The sequence below is a fragment of the Leptopilina heterotoma genome, unplaced genomic scaffold (genome assembly GCF_015476425.1).
Source record: "Leptopilina heterotoma isolate Lh14 unplaced genomic scaffold, ASM1547642v1 Lhet_34, whole genome shotgun sequence".
Lineage (NCBI taxonomy): Eukaryota > Metazoa > Arthropoda > Insecta > Hymenoptera > Figitidae > Leptopilina > Leptopilina heterotoma.
Window position 1 is genome coordinate 491,612 of NW_025111027.1, and position 17,610 is coordinate 509,221.

The following is a 17,610-nucleotide window of genomic DNA, read 5'->3' on the forward strand; positions in this document are numbered from 1 at the left end:
AAATAAAAAAAAAAAAAAAAGTTAATAAATAAAAAAAATAAAAAAAAAAAAATTTCAAAAAAAAAAAAAATTTGGTTCATTTCACGTGAACGGTCTTGATTTTTGACAGAGTACTCGCTTAATGTAAAATAAATAATTTTTAAACAAATAAACCCGAAAAAAACAAAAAATGTAAAAAACATTTTTAACAACATGTAAAAAAACCGCTACTAAGTTGTATATTTTTTGTTATAATTCTGGCGCTCATTTCATGAACACTTTTCTTCCTCATGAAGATAATAATAATAATAAAAACATATGAATAACTTTGAATAAATATGGTAAAAGTGATTAAATATTGGGTCAATCAATATATTTTTAAATACCCTACAAGATAGTTATAATAGTTTAATAGATAAAGAAAAATTTTTTAAAAAAAGTTGAGAAAATGTCATTTTTCACAATTTTTGGTTTTTATAATTCCAATAATTTTTAAATTTATGATTAAATTAGGTTCAAAAATAGGTCAATCGAAGCGTTTTTTAATGCTCTACAAGTTGGTAACCATATTTTTAAAGTTACTTTTACATTTTTCAACAAAATTTTTAAAAAAGTTATATTTTCCAAAAGCTTAGATTTTTAAAATACGGTGGGTTTGAACCAACTTTTTAAAAAAAGTCTTGCGAAATGGGATTTTTTTATGGATTCGAACACTGAAGACCTGAGTATTTTGCAACAAAAATTAAAATAATCTATCGGGGAGTTTTTGAAAAAAGTAATTTTTAGTATTTCCATCGTGAATTGTGTATACAAGCACGTTAAAAAATGTACCAAATCAAATTTAATTTCAATTTTCATGAGTGTACTATAGTATTTTGGATCGCAGAATCTGAATTTGATGTTAGATTTAAAAATTTAAAAATGGCTTATCCAATATGGCGACCAAAAAGTTTAAAAATTGTTTAGATTCGCTTGAAACTCAATATTTGGGGGTTTTTGGGGTCGCCTAATCTGAATCCAATGTCAGTGTTTAAAAATTAGAAATACAAAATTGACTAATTCAATGCATTTGTCCAAAAACATGCACTGACATTTATAATAATATTTCGCGAACCGAACAAGATTTTTTAACTTTTTTTGTCTTAAATTAAAGATGAGACTTGAAGGATGACACCTATATAAGTTTTAAATTTTGTCTGCAATTTTTAAAAAATATGTCCAAGTTTAAAAAATTGGCGAAAAAACTCATTTTTTAATTTCTTTTTCGAATTTGTCGATTGTTAAAATCTTTGTGTAATTTTCTAAAATTTCAAATTGTATATCATTTAACATAGAATATTATAAGCTTTCAAACAGTAGATTTGTTAAGTTTCTAAAATTACTTTTTACAGGAATATCATAATTTAAAGAATGGTATGTTTTTGGGCCATGCACGTGGAGCCATCCCGATGGCAGTGTGATGTATTATAATTTTTGATAGGAGTTAAATTTCGTCATAAAATTTTAAACTTATATTCTAGAGATATTAAGGATTTTAAAAAAGAAACAAAAAAAAATTCGAAAAATCCTTTTTTAAAAAAATTAATTCTTTCAAATACGGACATTCGGATTCAGATTCAGCGATCCCAAAAGCTCTGAGTAATGAGTATTAAGCGAATCTAAACAATTTTTAAACTTTTTGTTCGTCATATTTGGGAGTGTTTGTATCTGTAAGTAATGAATATAATGTTAATCTTATCCAAGACCTAAATTTTGAAGCTTATAATATTGACATTGTAGGATTAACTATAACAAAAAATACGCTATCTTTTTTGTTTATAGCTGTTTATATTCCACCTGACATTCCAATATTCTCCTTTACGTCCTTTTTTCTGATTTACAAGAATACCAAATTTTTTATAATAAAAATGTAATATTTATTAGAGACTTTTATTGTCACTTAACATCATGTAACACTAAATCTACGGTTTTAACAAATTTTTTATCTTCTTTGAATTTAAAACAATGCAACTTTATTCCTAATTTTTTTAAAGAATTTTAGATTTAGTTTGCTCCGATGTTAAATGTATTACTTCTAAAGCTACATATCCATTAGTAAAAGAGGATATGCACCACCCGGCTCTCTGTATCGAAGCTACAATCCCTTCGACACATAAATTTTTGCCATCTATTTTTAATACCAGCCAGGATCAAGTAAAATTAAAGTTTAATTTTAAGAAGGCAAATTTTTCGGGCCATTATGTATATCTGACATCTATTGATTCGTCATTTCTGTCACAGTTTGACAATGCTGATTCTGCGTGTTTAAACCCAGTAAGAAGCATGGAATAAAAAAGAATTCAGAAGTTAGACCGTTCAACAGAAGAAAGACATTAATTGAATTCTTTTGAATTCCGTTTCTGTCCAATTCCGCTGTATTCCTTGTCTAGACTAATTTTTTCATCAAAATGAATTTCTTTGAATTCCGTTTTGCTGATTTGAAAATATACACAAATTATTTGAATTCTTTTCAATTCCAAATTAAAGAAGGCACAAAATGAAACTTAATTCCTTGCAATTCCCAAATACTTAAATTCGATAAAATAATACTATTTTTAATGAGAAAGAATATACTATTTATATAAATTAAAAAAATTTATTATAGTCATTATTATTTATTTTTTACTAGTAGTATTTAATAAAGTATTTTAATTGAAAAGTAATATTTATCTTTGTTAAATAAAAAATAAATGTACACATTAATCCTATATAATATAGAAAATTTATACATACTATCATAATTCCAGCTAACAAAACAAATTTGAAGCGTAGCTTTACAGGTAAATCGTTAAAAATGATTTGAAGTGGCCAAAATAATTTTTTTAGAAACATGGAAAACAGGTGCACCGTCTGTGCTAATGGTATATGTAAATGTTGCTGAATATTTTTCAATAGTGCGTTGATACAGAACACTGCTGTTTACGTCACTTATTGTACTGCTATCAATATTGCAAGTTTCTTTCGTAGAATTATCGATGAAATGCTGTAAGATTTCTTTATTTTTAAGCAGTGTTTGCATTTGATATTCTAAGTTATTAATGACAAAATAATTCGGATTACTTAGCTTAATAAGTATATTACTTTTACAATGCTCACAAATAGATGATTGACCTTTGATTTCTAATTTCGAAGACGAATGCACTACTTTTTCAAAACAGTTATTGCAATAAAAATTATAAGTTGTTACATGAGGTGGTGGATCGAAAATTTTTGATAATTTGTAGTTGGTTAAGTTAAGATTTTTAAATTTTGGTCCTGCGCAAATTTTAAACATTTCAATTAACATTTTCCGTCCCTTTTGAGAATCGCCATATCGTAGACAGTAGGCTCCCAGTGGGCACAAAGACAAAAAACGTTCTTTAAACGTCTGTAGAAAGTTTAATGTCTGACAATTTACGTTCAAAGAACATCCGAATGTTCCGAAACATTTTTGGAACAGTCGGACGTTCTTAAAACATAAATTGGCAGACATTAAACGTTCTACAGACGTTTAAAGAACGTTTTTCGTCTTTGTGCCCACTGGGCTACTACCATTTCTATTACATCATTTACAGTAGTTCCCGATTGGTCAAACATAACTTGATCACCGTTATCGATGAAATTAGAAGATTTGTTTAAATTAGGATGCTCGGTTGCCCCTTCTCTTAGGTGTTCTGAAAATGTAATGTCATCTTCGCTGTCCTCTTCGTTATTAATTTCATTATCATTGAAGTAATCATATGTCTGGAATTGGCCATTTTCATCCAAAACTGGAACCTCTACATTTTTTTTGCTAGAATGTTGCTGCACACTTGGATCAAAAGGTGAATTTTCCTTTGCTGAAAATAAATAGTGTATAACCTTAAGTTTAAACTGGATGTTTTTAATTCAAAGTATTTTTTGTTTTTGTACATATAATTGTCAAAATTTTCAAAATTTTGGATGAGTTTAGAAAAAAGATTTCAAAAAAAGAAAATTTTGGTTTTTAATGCAATGTAAAAAAAACTCCCACTGTGAGGAGTAGCGTAGCGCTCAAACAGCTTGCAAGCGATTTTTGAAATTTTTTTAAACTCCTTAAACGCAATAGGCTCATACGTTATTTTTTAAAAAATTTTCTCATCATGTATAAATAAATTAAGAATAATAAAAAATTAATCATGCCCAAATTAAAAACAATTAATTTGTTTATAAAAAATATTTTTTTAAATTAAAAATTAAAAAAAAATTTTTTACTTTACTTAAAAGTTGAAGACCAAAAATTTTTTTTCTTTAACAACTTTTTTCTAAATCTAATATTTTGAGACTCACAAGATATTGAAAATAAGTCTTCTTCTAAAAATCCAAAATTTCGAAAATTCATAACTCAAGAATTTGGCTACAAAGTGGTCAAAAAGAACATTAACGTTTAATTCATGTATACAGTTGACTGGGTTACTTATACCGACCCAAAATTTTACATATGAAACTTGTATTAATATTACCTTCACTCAATTGTTCAAAAGCTTTTTCCCAAACTCTTTTCCTTCTTTCACTAATTTGGCGAGTATCACAGTGCGGATATAATGCCAATTTATAGTGTTTAACTGGAGGAACATACCATTCGTCGTCATCCATTGTAATCTATGAATAGAATTTTTTAGAATTAAAAAACAAACGTTGATTATTAAATTTCAGGGCTCGAACCAGTGAAAGGATTTAAAAATACGGACTTTACGGACCAAAAATGAAAAATTACGGACCATTTACGGACCAATTACTGACAAAAATATATAAGAGAACATTTTACTTAAAAGTATAAATTAGATTTTTTCATAACTAAAAAAACATGAAGATATCGATAACTCCGAGTCTTCGACTCGGAGCAATCGATTACTTCATGTTTTATAATAATTAAAGATAAAGTGATAAAATCATTAACAATTTTTAACTAAAATTCTTCTTAAAATCGATAATTTTTAATAATTTTCGAAAAAGTTCTTTGACAATTTTCAAATCCATTTCTTTACAATATTCAATTTTTCGTAAATTCTTCAATTAAATATGTATTAGAAAATAAAAACTTCAAATAATATAAAAAAAAATTCGCAATTAAAATTTCTCAAAAAAATTAATTCCACAGAATTGTTACTTAGTTAAAAATAGGAAAAATTCAAATTTTCAAAGATTTGAATCTGAAACCTTTTAAAAATTTAATTATTTCTAAAACTTTACGCTCTAATACTTTTAATATTCAATTATAATCTAAAATTTTAACTGAAATCCATTTTTAAATCAATTTTTATGAGAAAATTCTACGAGAATTTCATTATTTAAATACAAAAATAACAATTAATTGAATAATTACATATGTTTCTTAAAATTGAATTCTTTTAAAGAATTGTATCAATCAATTTTCAAATAATTTGAATTCTTTTGTAAATTTTATTAAAATTGATATTAAAAATAATTAAATTAGGGAAAATTTTTGAAAATAATTGAAATTTTGCCAAGAAATTTATTAAATTTTTTGGAAATAATTCAATTTTAGAGAAGAATTTTATTATTTATAAAGATAATTGATAATTTACGCAAAGAATTGCATTAAAAATTTGGAATGCAATAATTTTATTCTTTAAAGAAATTTAATCAAATATTTATTAAAAATAATATTTAAATTCTAATAAATAAATTGTAGCAAAGGTTATTATAATAATTAAATTTCTTTGATAAATTTTAATAAAATTTTTAAGAATAATTACATTTTTCGAGGAATTCGATTAAAATTGTATTAAAAATAATTGAAGTTCTGCAATTAGCTTTATTATTTATCAAAATAATTGAATTCCTAATAAGAATTTTATTATTTGCCAAAAAAATTAAATACCTGTAAAAATTTTTTTATTTATGAAAATAATTGAATATTGCGAAGAAATTTATAAAAAAATTTGTAAATAATGAAATTCCTGTAAAATTTTTATTATTTTTTGAAAATAATTAAAGGTTTGTGTAGAATTTTAGTAGATTTTTTTTTAAATAATTGAATTCTTTTGGAAAATTTTATTAGAATAGTATAGATACCTATTAAAAATCATTGAATTGAGGAAAAATTTTGAAAATAATTGAAATTTTTCCAAGAATTTTATTAAAATTTTTGAAAATAATTGATATTTCGAAGAAGAATTTAATTATTTATAAAAATAATTGAAATTTTGACGAGAATTTTCAAAAATTTTTGAACATAATTAAATTTTTGCGAAGATTTTTATTACTTTTGAAAATAATTGAATTCCTTCAATCATTTGTAATTTCTCTAAAATTATCTAAATTATATCGTATAATTTACGTACTTTACGGATCTTTTTCAATCGAATTACGGACTTTACAGACCTTTTTTCAAAAAAACCGACTTTTACGAACTTCAAACTGAATTTAATGACGTTAGTCTTTTTTCAAAGTTGAGTCAAATTTTCAAAATTTTTTGCCATTTGAAAGTTGGTCAAAAAATCGCAACTAAAAATAATTATTTAGAAAGTTGATAGTATAATCCCTATATTATAATTTTTACTGTTACGTCTTAAATTGTCACTATTTACGCATTTACCACCTAAATTTACAAAAAAAGGTAATTCTTATAAAATTGATAATTTTGGAGATTCAATGTAATTCTAAAGTATATTTCGATTTTGATAATTAAAAGTTCAAAGTTTTAAAAATTGTAAAAAGAGCTTTAAATATATTTGATAAGTGTGAAGTACAGTTATGGGAAACTGTAAAATGAATTTTTGCTTTTATAAGTTTGTTGGTAATGTGACATTTAAATTCAATGTTTTCTCAATTTTTTAATATATATTATCAAGATTTTTCTTTTTAATTTTAAACTTGAAAACAGAATTTAAGTTTACAAATGCGCTTTCAATAAGTTGTTAAAAGAAATAAAAATATGAATTCAAAATAAAAATAAAATAATAATTATTTCTTACGATTCTCTGTGGGAAAGCTGATTCTTTGTCACTTGGTCCTACCAAATTTTCAGTTGCAAAAATACATATAAATAAAAAATAAACTAGCGTTTGTTTACGTTGAAATTTTGTGACATAATGCTGGCACTAGAATTTTCGATCTCCTTATAGTGATTTCCTTTAGGTGTTATTTTAAGGATTCTGTAAACTAAAAGTTCGAATCATAAGTAATTTAAAAAGTGTCTATTTATTGTGATGCGCTCTAAAAAAAGTATCAAAGAATTATTTTAATTACATAGTTTAAAATTGAATTTATCTATCAACCTGACTCGGAGTGATCGTTAAATTCTATTTTAAACTTTTAAATACTGTCTAGTGATCAATTTATTACAATTAGTATTCTAACCATGTTTAAGTCTTTACAATCAAAAAGAAACTTTTGTTCAAAAATGTTCATTTGTATACAACCTTATACATATTTATGTATTTCCTTTCTTTAGAGCGCGTCACAATTGTCAATTTTACTTTGAAATTTTTTTAATTTACTGTATTTATATTATATATAATAAATAAACATACAAAATAGAGAAGTATAAGTATTATTACTGTGTATTAGGTTATGTCAAGTCACGTTTTTTTAATGTTGCATAAGATGTGTCATTATTAGAGCGCATATACATAAAACAACTATTTACTTACCTTTTTATTTTATTATGAAGAATCAACAAACTGATTATGAATTTAATTCTTAAAGACTTTCATCATTCTATTCACAATTGATTTCACATAAGCGTATCAAGCATAATAAGGGCCCGGGAGCTTTTTTGTTTTACCTGGATCATAATATTAATTATAAAATTAAATACATTTTATTAAAATCATTTAAAAATTTAGTAACAAAAATTACTTTTAATTTATATATATATAAATATATTTATTATATTTAATCTTTAAAAATTGTTTGACATCATAATAACTTTATTAATTCAAATAAGGCGGTCACAAAGAAGCTAATTGCGCGATGAACAGACTTCCGGTTCTGGAATGTTCTAGACGTTAAGAAAAAACCGGAAACCCCCGACAAGCTTCGCAAATATGTATGTACAAATCTTGAGATAGAGATTGACGCGAATATATTCGTCTTCTTCTAATACATACGACACGTTTCGCGTTGCAGTTTTGATATTGTAAAAACGAAAACATTTTTCTCGCTTAATCACGGTGCAGTGAGTTTACAAAGCATGCAATAATAAAGTTAAAAAAATATTATTATAGTGTAATTGTAGTGTTTTAATATGCAGAGATGGCTGAATTTGCATATATTAAGTTTTTGAAAAGTGAAGGAGGAAAAAAGGCTGAGACTCAAAAAGTTCATGTATCTCAAATACACAAATATAACGAGATACCATGTACGTCTTTCCAAACTTATAAGGTCGACATTAAACCTGGCGTCATCAAACATGCCACAATTCTATTTGTAGCTGGTAAGTATATAAATAATTTAAAAATAGTAAAGCATAAATCAATAATTTTTTTGTAATTGAGAGTAGATTTTATATGTTTTAAGAAATCAGAAATACAAACCCTACTAAAAATAAAATCAGGAATGGTCAGACAAATGGTCAGGCCGCCTGACCACTTTAATCCAGTTTTCTTACGATTCTGGATGGATCTCGTCAGAAATCTATCACAACTGATCAGGAGGAAGTTTAAAGTGGTCACAAGTTTGCTACTATCCCCTCCTCTTTGTTGACCCCGCCCATATTTGGTGACTATTTGAGACCATTTGTATCTCATTTTTGACCATATTTTTAAGCCACTTCTGTTTTATTTATTTAAACAATATGCAAAAAGTTGCAACAAATTAATTTTAAAAAATATATTTTATTAATTAATATCAGTTTGTTTACATACGGAACAACTTGAAACTAATTCCCGGAATTAAATTAAAATTTGGACCCTACGGGGATCGAACCCCGACGCATGACCTAATCTAATGCCTAAACTAACTGCCCTAACGACCGCGACTACCGAACCGACTTACATATTTCTGGATTCAACTGTCTATATAAAGAGCAACTGTAAAATAGTAAACTTCAATTACCAATATTATCAATAAATCAGAATAAACTGTTAAATAATTTTTATTAATTAATTATATTTCAATTTAGTCATAATAGGTTATGTGAATTAATAAAAATTAACATTATTAATTGAATGAATAATAAATTAAGTCTTAAATTTACAATTTGGAATGTTTCATAAACTATAATACGAATACAGATTAATAATAATTATTATTATATCTGCATTTAAAATGAATTTAGTATTTAATATTAATTTAATTTAACATTATAATTTATAATAATAATGAATTATTAATGCAATATTGAAATTTTTATAAATTTTAAATTTAAATTATTAATAATCATTATAGTAATAAATTGTTCTATTAATGAATTGTAATAATTTAAATTTAACTGTATTTCAATTATAATGCAAATACTTCTCATAATAAGTACTGGTATAGTAAATTACTAATATTATGAAACAAAATTTATTATTAATTAACCATATTAGATAATTACAAGTAAATATACATATATTAAATAAATATATTATAAATATACATTAAATAAATATATTAAATAATGCTAAAAGAATGGTCCGAATGTTTTGATTTATTTACCTACTTTTGCTGTATAATTAATTCAATAATTATACCAATTTGAAAAATGAGAACTTTTGTCAAGTTAAAAGAACAATTTTTATAATAGAATAATGTATTCTGAAATGTAAAAAATAAATTTGAAAGATTTTATATGTATATATAAATTTTCATGAGACTTTACCAAAATTAGAAAGATGTACCAAAATTTTTATAGGTTATGTGTTCACACATTTCAGAAATAGTCCAGAATTTCAGAAATGGTCACAGCTTCGAAAATGGTGGGAGTAAAGTGGGAGGAGCTTGGAAAGTATTTTGTTAGGAATGGTGAGAAACGTTCGAAAACGTCAGAAGTGGTGAGACTGTTCAGGAATGTTCAGAAATTCTGACCATTCATGACGATTCCTCATTTTATTTTTAGTAGGGAAGAATAATTTTCATAATGGGGAAGAGGTTTTTAATTCATAAAAAATTAGTCTTGAAGTGAGAAGTAACACTTCTATTTCATAAAAACTAAAAGAATGAATTTCTCTAATTTCAAAAATCCAAACTTGACTGTGTATTTCATATAAATTATAAAGTAAATTTTTTGCAAAGCGAATAAGCTAATATGATTGAGTTAAATGAATTTCGTTTATATCCAAACGGCTTATATTTAGTGAATATTAATAAACGAAAATTTATTTTAATCAAACAGAGTCAAGCAAATAATTTTAGGTTATGTTTATTATTTTTACCTTATAATTAAAAGTTTCTGTTAATTGTGTAAAATTTAAATCAATTTTTATTAATTGTTTTAGATGTAATGAAGAAATAATTAAAAGTGGCTTTTATTGAGCGTTGATCCCCTATGTATATTTTCGTTTCGAAAATTTTAAAATATAATCAAAAATTTTTGCCTCTTAGGTACTTACCTTAAAAAGCTTTTCATTAGTTTATCATAAAAATTATCGTATGGAAAGATGAAAATAAAAAATTAAGTACACTCTAAAATCTTTGTACAAAATAACAAAAAATGAGAAAAACAATAAAAAGTTACATTTTCTATCAATGTAAAAATTATATCACATAAAAATGTATGTTTTTGTAACAATAATAATTAATGCAATTATGATTAAAAATAAACTAATATTTTATAAAGATATATACTATTGCAATAATTATTATTTAAGCATCTTGTCAATAATATAGTATGGCAACTCATAAATACGACATAAAAATAATTATTGTTTTATTGACAACAAATTATTGTTTTAAACAACTTGAACAACGTGTTATTGTTAAATATTACTTTGAAAGGAGGATGCATTACTGAAAATAGAAAAAATACAAAATTTTTTTAATCATCTGCTTTATCTGCCAGAATGGAATCTTTAAAAAGGAAACAAGAAAATGAGTGCCTCCCACCTCCTGCATCAACAAAATTGCCAAAGACTATTCAAACAGAAAAAGTGAATTTATCCGATAATGTCACCAAAGATTCTGAGACCGTAGAAACATCAAAATTTATTAATAAGGAAAGAAATCCTTTAAAAATTATAAATAATAATAAGCTGATTTCTAACACTCCTACAAATTCTGCACCTTTGGTTAAAGTTATTAAAAAGAAAGAAAACTTTAAAAACATTATAAGTGGAAAGTTGTCTAAAAAAAATCAGAATTCAAGCTCTGCCATGCTAGTTAAGAAAACAAATGTGAAAGTCACTAGTAAAGGAATAGATATTACAGAAAAGGGACAGAGAACAACTCTTAAGAATTTGATGGTGAGAAAATACTATTTATATTATTCTATCCATTTATTTATTATTTTAAGGGTCGCCTTTAAACTACATAGCACTATTAAAGGGGGTCAATCAATTTTCTACGAGCCTTACAGTTATTCAAATATCATTGTAAAAAGAACAGTTTACCATAAACTTGACATAAAATAAAAAAGAAATAGATTTTTATACAATTTCCAAAATTCTTCTTAATTATGCAAAAAAAAATTTAAAAAACGATTAATTGCATTAAGATTTGTTTGTATTCCTTAGAACTTTGAGGTACAGTTTATTGTTCTTTAATATGTTTGTATTTCCCTTTTAACAGAGTCCTCAAATCACTAAACAAAAGTCTACATCTATTGGAAAACTTTCTCCAGTTAATGGAACTTGTAGTTCTTCCCTAATTCCTGTATCTTCAAATGAATCAGAAATCGTTTTCAGACACGATCAAGACTATCAAGATGATCAGAACCTGGATAGTTCAATTGCCAAAGAATCAAATTTTGAGAAATGTATGGTAAGAAAATACGATTTTAATTTATACGTAATATCATGTAAAATTTATTACTACAGAAATGTCAAAACAATTAAGTGAATTTCGTATAGTTTATTTTGTATTGTTAGGTAAAATTCTTATAATTTATTATTGTGTAGAATGTCGAGAAAGAAGAACGAGAGGCTCAAAATGCTTTAAAGGAGAAGGATAAAATTGCTGTTGGAAAACTTTCTCAAGTTAATGGAGCTGGTAGTTCTTCCCTAATTCCTGTACCTTCAAGTGAATCAGAAATTGTTTTCAGAGACGATCAAAACAGCCAGGACGCTCAAAATATGGATCGTCCAGATGCTAAAGAGTCGAATTCTAAGAAATATATGGTAAGAAAATACAATTTTAATTTGTAGGTAATATAACGTACAATTTATTACTGCAGTAACAGAAATGATCAAAACAATTAATTGAATACATTTATAAAAATTTTAACTTTTTTAAAAAATTAATTTTTTTAAATGGTCAAAATTTGTTTTAGAGAATTAGATATGAAATAATTTGAGACTTCATAAATATAACATTTTTCATTTTCCACTGTTAGGCAAAATTCTTATAATTTATTATTGTGTAGAATGTCGAAAAAACGGAACGAGGGGCTCAAAATGCATTGAAGGAGAAGGATAAAATTGCTGTTGTAAAACTTTCTCAAGTTAATGAAGCTACACTGAAAAAAATTCTTAGTAGATTTGACTACTTTTTAACTACTTTCCTTAGTTCAATAAGTCCCCAAAGATAATTTTGAACTTACATTAATTATCAGATATGTAGTTGAATGAAGTGATAATACAGTTGCATTAACTACTTTTCTTAGTTAAATAGGAACCAATGACAGTTTTGCAGTAGAATTAACTGCTGATATGTAGTTAAAGTTACTAAGATAACTCAGTAAAAAAATAACTACTGAAAATGGTAAAATAAAATTATTTATAATTTATTATAAATATTATCGAGTTGTATTTTTTTATATTTCCCCTTACCCACTTTTGTTTACCTATACCTTATTTATTTAATGTCTATATACCTAACGGAGAAAAATCTCTAAACGTCGGGAGTTGAACGCTCGACCCTAACATTCGTAAACCGATAACCTAACCACCTAACCACGCTCGCCCGCTACGATGAGTTGCTTAATACTTAAAGGCATTCCAGACACAGTTCAACTGATAACTGTAGTTAATTTTACTACTTAAAGTAGTTGCATTTACAACTTTTCACAGTTGATAATCTTCTATAAAAATCTATAACATAAATTACATGGAAAATAATTCAACTCCTAGAAGAAGTAAAAACTACTACAAAATTAGTATATCAAACTACTTTAAGTAGTAGAATCTACTACTTTCTGTAGTCATTTCTATAACATACCTGCAGTTACAAAGTTAACTGTAAAATTACATTAATTTAATTAATAATTTTTAACTACATAAAACAGTTAAAATAAGTATCAAAAGTAGCCAGACTAACTAAAAAAGTAGTTCGTTTTATTACTTTTTACTCTACTAAGGGGATGTAGTTGAAAATGTCTCATGTATTTTTTTCAGTGTAGTAGTTCTTCCCTAATTCCTGTACCTTCAAGTGAATCAGAAATTGTTTTCAGAGACGATCAAAACAGCCAGGACGCTCAAAATATGAATCGTTCAAATGACAAAGAGTCGAATTTTAAGAAACATATGGTAAGAAAATACAATTTTAATTTGTAGGTACTGTTGTAATAAATTTTACGTAATATTTTACGTAAAATTTATTACAACAGTAATATTCAGAATATTAATATTATTATAATATTATCAATAATATTATTTATATTAATAATAATATACTTATTGTGTAGAATGACAGGATAGAAAAACGAAAGGCTTAAAATGTTTTGAAAGAGAAGGATAAAATTGCTAAATTGTCTGATGCCTTAAAGAAATCAAAACAAATTTCCAGAAGTCAACGGCTTAAAAATGAAGAACTCAATGAGATTCTAATGAGATTGGAAGTAAAGTTACAACAGACAGAGGAGAAATTGATGGAAGTTGAAAATCATTCAAAAAGAATAGCAAAATTGAATGCAAAATGGCAAGAGCTGTCATTGAATAAATATGCTACGGTACAGGGTAAGAATATTTACTATTAAAATTATAATTAATTTAATTTATATTAATGTGTTTCTGACTTATATTAATTTAATTCAGGTCTATCATATTTTGCTTTTGGAATATTTTTAATATTCAATAAACTTTATTTGTTTTTAATTTTTAAAATTCTCTATAGAGGCCTATTACCAAAACTTTTATAATACAGACACTGTTATTTTCAGATATGTTTGCTCAGATTATAAATCATAAAAATCTTCAACCTGAAGAAACTCAGTTGCTGCCAGGATACATTTCTGATGACAAACGTTTCGTAAGTTTCTATAGTTTATACTCACGTTTAAAAAAGTTTTAAGAAAGGAAGAAAAGAAAATAAAAAAATGTAATGTTAATATCTTCATGCTAATTGTACTTTAAACTATCATTGTAGATTCACATGGGTAGAGGGGAATGGATATCTTATGATACGTATCTTTTATCAATGAACGGAGTCACTTACAAGAACCGAAAAACCTTTCCTCGAAATGTATGTGTAGGAGTATTTGGATACGATTTTTTAAGGAAGAGCACTGTATCTAGAAAGGGAAGCAATCGTAATGGAAATGTTAAAAAACCTACAGAAAAACTGAATCCGAACAAAGTTTTGGCCATAAAAGGTAGCAACCCAGTAAACACTGGGATATGGGATGTCTTTAGGACATGCGAAGGATGTCTATATCCTTTCAAAAAACGTCCTAAAGGTAACTTATATCCTATAGACTTATATTCTTTGGACATAGGATGTCTTTTGGGCGTCTTTCTAAGAGGGCATAGAGGTCCTAAAGATCTTCTATGTCCCAGTACCCACAGGAAAGATTATTTTTATTACATATGGGTATTACATATAGTCAAACGCACAAACTTTTTGTATGTTTAATTGCTTGGGGGATTTCGCTCCATATAAATTTTAAGAAATGAATTTTTGAATTATTTAACATTTTTTGCAAAACTTTATTTTATAGATATATATAAACACTTCCTTATTAATGAATTAAAAGTGGATGTGGATGAAGCCGATCATGAATCTTGCAAAGTTAATTACATTATTAGTAAAAAAATCGCATTAATAAAAGAGCTGTACAAAAGTAAGTAATTCTGTTGTATGTAATAATAGTTTTAAAAATATTAAACTTGCTTCAAATTATGCATAATTTTAATCAAATTAATTCTGCCTTATTTTTTTATAGAAGCCAAAACTAACGCCAGACCATTATTAGGAGAGAACTTGCAGGAGGAAGAACAGCAAAAGAGAAAGAAAAATGATGATGATACATCGGAGGAAGAAGGAGACGAAAAAGATGATTACGATGAAGACAAAGAAGAGGGACTAGAAGATGTCGATGACAGTGATGAAGCTGATGTTGATGATCAGGGCGAGAAAGAAAAAGAATCTGATGATAATATTAATGAGGAGGAGGAAGAAACAGAAAAAGAGAGTGACAATGATGATAAAGATGAGTGTGATGAAGATGAAAATGAAGAATCAGAAGAACAAAGAGAGACTGATTATAATACGAATGAGAAGGATGAAGAAGAGGAAAAGGAAGACCGCAATATTTAATTTTAAAAAAGGCTTTTTAAAAGAAAACAATACCAATACTGACAGTATTTAAAACTTGCATAATATTTAAAGCCTTTTTAAAAGCAGTCAAAATTCCAAAGCTTTATTTAACTTAAATAATTTGTAAACCTATGATTTTTCTTATAGTACGTAATATATCGTAACAAGTAGTATTTTAATTTTCAAAGACTGAGTATCTAGTTTCATAAAATAGTTAAAAAATGTTACAATGCACTATTGTTTCCAAATAAAACAAAAATTGTTTATAAAATATTTGATATTTATTTCATTTTTTTCTTCTTTCAAAATATATTAATTTTACTAAGTTGATTATTAAACTTTTAATTATTTAAATTTAATTAATTAAAACAATTATTTAAAAAGTTTAAATAATAAAATTAATTAAACTTTCAATATATTATAGTTTATGTTTAATTATATTTTTTGGCTTTTTTTAAATAATCGTACAATAGTAATTTTTCTAAATTTATTCAATACTTTTGAATTTTTTTACTATTTTTTAATTCTTTTTAATTTATCTGGAATATTAAAAATTTGATTCTTATAAATCTAAAAATATAAATTTTAATAAAATTTTCAATCCCTATGAACTTTTATGTTATTTTTCAATTCTTTTCAATTCCTATATACTCACAGCACAAATATCAAAAGAGCATTGAAAGGAATTGAGTTTGCTGTTTTCCCCGCTAGTCTCCAAAGATACAAAAGAATTGTACATAAACGGAATTTAGAAGAATTAAAAATTTTCAATTCTTTTCAATTCTTCGCTTCTTACTGGGAAATTCTTACAAACTATTTACAGTGCGTTTGAACAATTCGTACCTATCACTTCTAACAATAATTACACAGGCCTACAAATTTTAGACCCAGAAACGGGATAAGTCATTTCCGATGTAATTTGTCACCCTGAATCCAAAACTGGCAGCGAAATTGCTCTATCACGTCAGGATTCTGAGATATTCTAACCTAAAAGAGTAAAAAAAGGCCATTTTTGGCAACATTCGACTCTCAATAAAATCTACAAAAATTTTTTTTTATCATTCGAACAAATTTTAAAGGAAAGTATAATTATTCACCTTTCAAAATATTTTACACCCGATCTGATCCGACTTTTTTTCACTAAGGTACAACAATTTAAAGTTTAGGTTACACGACCTAAAAACTGAAAAAACGAAGAAAAGAATAATTGGAAAGGACTTTAACTTAAGCATCTGATTCTTAATATTTTGGGATCGTTGATTAGAAAACCGATGTCGGATTTTCAAAATTCAAAATGGCGGATCCAATATGGCGACTGTCAAAATAAAAAATTGATCGGATTCGCTTGAAACTTTTTACTTGGGGGTTTTTAAGGTCGCTAATTACGAATCTGATGTCAGATTTTCGAAATTCAAAATGGCGGATGTAATATGGCGACATATTTTTAAAAAATTTAACGGATTTGCTTGAAACTCTTCGCTCGGGTGTTTTTAAGGTCGCTTATTACGAATCTGATGTCACATTTTCGAAATTGAAAATAATTGTGGATCTAATATGGTATTATATGTTAGTGAAATTCGAAGTCTTTGGCGTACTTGAAAAAAAGATTTCCACACCCATAGATATCTAAATTGAGAAAAGATGTATTTACAGGTCTAGATATAAGCAAAGAAGTGATTCTGTATTATATTCTAAAAACGAAACCAACTATACGAAAATCTTTTGAAGAAAAATGTGTAAAGGTTCATAAAGAAAAATAAAACTTTAAATTTTCTTTACTAAAAGAGTGTATAAATTATGCCCTAAATGTTCGAATTTTACGTTCTTCGATTTTACTAACATATAACACAATATTAGATCCACAGTAATTTTAAATTTCGAAAATGTGACATCAGATTTGTAATAAGCGACCTTAAAAACACCCGAGTGAAGAGTTTCAAGCAAATCCGTTAAATTTTTTAAAAATATGTCGCCATATTACATCCGCCATTTTGAATTTCGAAAATCTGACATCAG

At 25.9% G+C, this 17,610-nt stretch overlaps 4 protein-coding genes across 8 annotated transcripts in view; 2 read left to right on the forward strand and 2 right to left on the reverse strand.

The window, feature by feature from the left end:
• LOC122505074 (helicase SKI2W) overlaps positions 1-17,610 on the reverse strand; it is a 243,877-nt gene that overhangs the window by 113,508 nt on the left and 112,759 nt on the right. The gene's annotated exons all lie outside the window — the stretch shown is intronic.
• LOC122505078 lies at positions 1,769-7,770 on the reverse strand. Of its 2 annotated transcripts, XM_043616512.1 has the most exons (7): positions 7,635-7,770; positions 6,957-7,143; positions 4,479-4,617; positions 3,606-3,836; positions 3,100-3,273; positions 2,752-3,001; positions 1,769-2,451 (listed from the first exon to the last, which is right to left on the reverse strand). In XM_043616512.1, the coding sequence occupies exons 3-6, from the start codon at positions 4,609-4,611 to the stop codon at positions 2,988-2,990; spliced, it is 552 nt and encodes a 183-aa protein (XP_043472447.1). In that variant the 5' UTR covers positions 4,612-4,617; positions 6,957-7,143; positions 7,635-7,770; the 3' UTR covers positions 1,769-2,451; positions 2,752-2,987. The 2 variants fall into 2 exon arrangements, with proteins under 2 accessions (XP_043472447.1, XP_043472446.1); XM_043616511.1 differs by having other exon boundaries at positions 2,752-3,273.
• LOC122505075 lies at positions 7,938-12,662 on the forward strand. 3 transcript variants are annotated; one of them, XM_043616497.1, is made up of 5 exons: positions 7,938-8,419; positions 10,967-11,366; positions 11,692-11,883; positions 12,021-12,239; positions 12,485-12,662. In XM_043616497.1, the coding sequence occupies exons 2-5, from the start codon at positions 10,968-10,970 to the stop codon at positions 12,647-12,649; spliced, it is 975 nt and encodes a 324-aa protein (XP_043472432.1). In that variant the 5' UTR covers positions 7,938-8,419; position 10,967; the 3' UTR covers positions 12,650-12,662. The 3 variants fall into 3 exon arrangements, with proteins under 3 accessions (XP_043472432.1, XP_043472431.1, XP_043472433.1); XM_043616496.1 differs by lacking the exon at positions 7,938-8,419 and adding an exon at positions 10,404-10,509; XM_043616498.1 differs by lacking the exon at positions 7,938-8,419 and having other exon boundaries at positions 10,904-11,366.
• Positions 13,336-15,743, forward strand: LOC122505076 (histone chaperone RTT106-like). 2 transcript variants are annotated; one of them, XM_043616499.1, is made up of 6 exons: positions 13,336-13,586; positions 13,745-14,015; positions 14,219-14,307; positions 14,425-14,734; positions 14,996-15,118; positions 15,221-15,743. In XM_043616499.1, the coding sequence occupies exons 2-6, from the start codon at positions 13,886-13,888 to the stop codon at positions 15,592-15,594; spliced, it is 1,026 nt and encodes a 341-aa protein (XP_043472434.1). In that variant the 5' UTR covers positions 13,336-13,586; positions 13,745-13,885; the 3' UTR covers positions 15,595-15,743. The 2 variants fall into 2 exon arrangements, with proteins under 2 accessions (XP_043472434.1, XP_043472435.1); XM_043616500.1 differs by having other exon boundaries at positions 14,425-14,650.

Excerpts from the sequence above, each read along its gene's own strand:
- LOC122505078 (XM_043616511.1), bottom strand. The coding sequence starts at position 4,611 with ATGGATGACGACGAATGGTATGTTCCTCCAGTTAAACACTATAAATTG. Across the intron at positions 3,837-4,478 it reads TTTTGAACAATTGAGTGAAG|CAAAGGAAAATTCACCTTTT; the intron begins GTAATATTAATA and ends ATTTATTTTCAG. Across the intron at positions 3,274-3,605 it reads TTCTAATTTCATCGATAACG|GACCAAAATTTAAAAATCTT; the intron begins GTGATCAAGTTA and ends AAATTTGCGCAG.
- LOC122505075 (XM_043616496.1), top strand. The coding sequence starts at position 10,454 with ATGTATATTTTCGTTTCGAAAATTTTAAAATATAATCAAAAATTTTTG. Across the intron at positions 10,510-10,966 it reads CAAAAATTTTTGCCTCTTAG|AATGGAATCTTTAAAAAGGA; the intron begins GTACTTACCTTA and ends TTTATCTGCCAG. Across the intron at positions 11,367-11,691 it reads CAACTCTTAAGAATTTGATG|AGTCCTCAAATCACTAAACA; the intron begins GTGAGAAAATAC and ends CCCTTTTAACAG.
- LOC122505076 (XM_043616499.1), top strand. The coding sequence starts at position 13,886 with ATGAGATTGGAAGTAAAGTTACAACAGACAGAGGAGAAATTGATGGAA. Across the intron at positions 14,016-14,218 it reads TAAATATGCTACGGTACAGG|ATATGTTTGCTCAGATTATA; the intron begins GTAAGAATATTT and ends TGTTATTTTCAG. Across the intron at positions 15,119-15,220 it reads AATAAAAGAGCTGTACAAAA|AAGCCAAAACTAACGCCAGA; the intron begins GTAAGTAATTCT and ends ATTTTTTTATAG.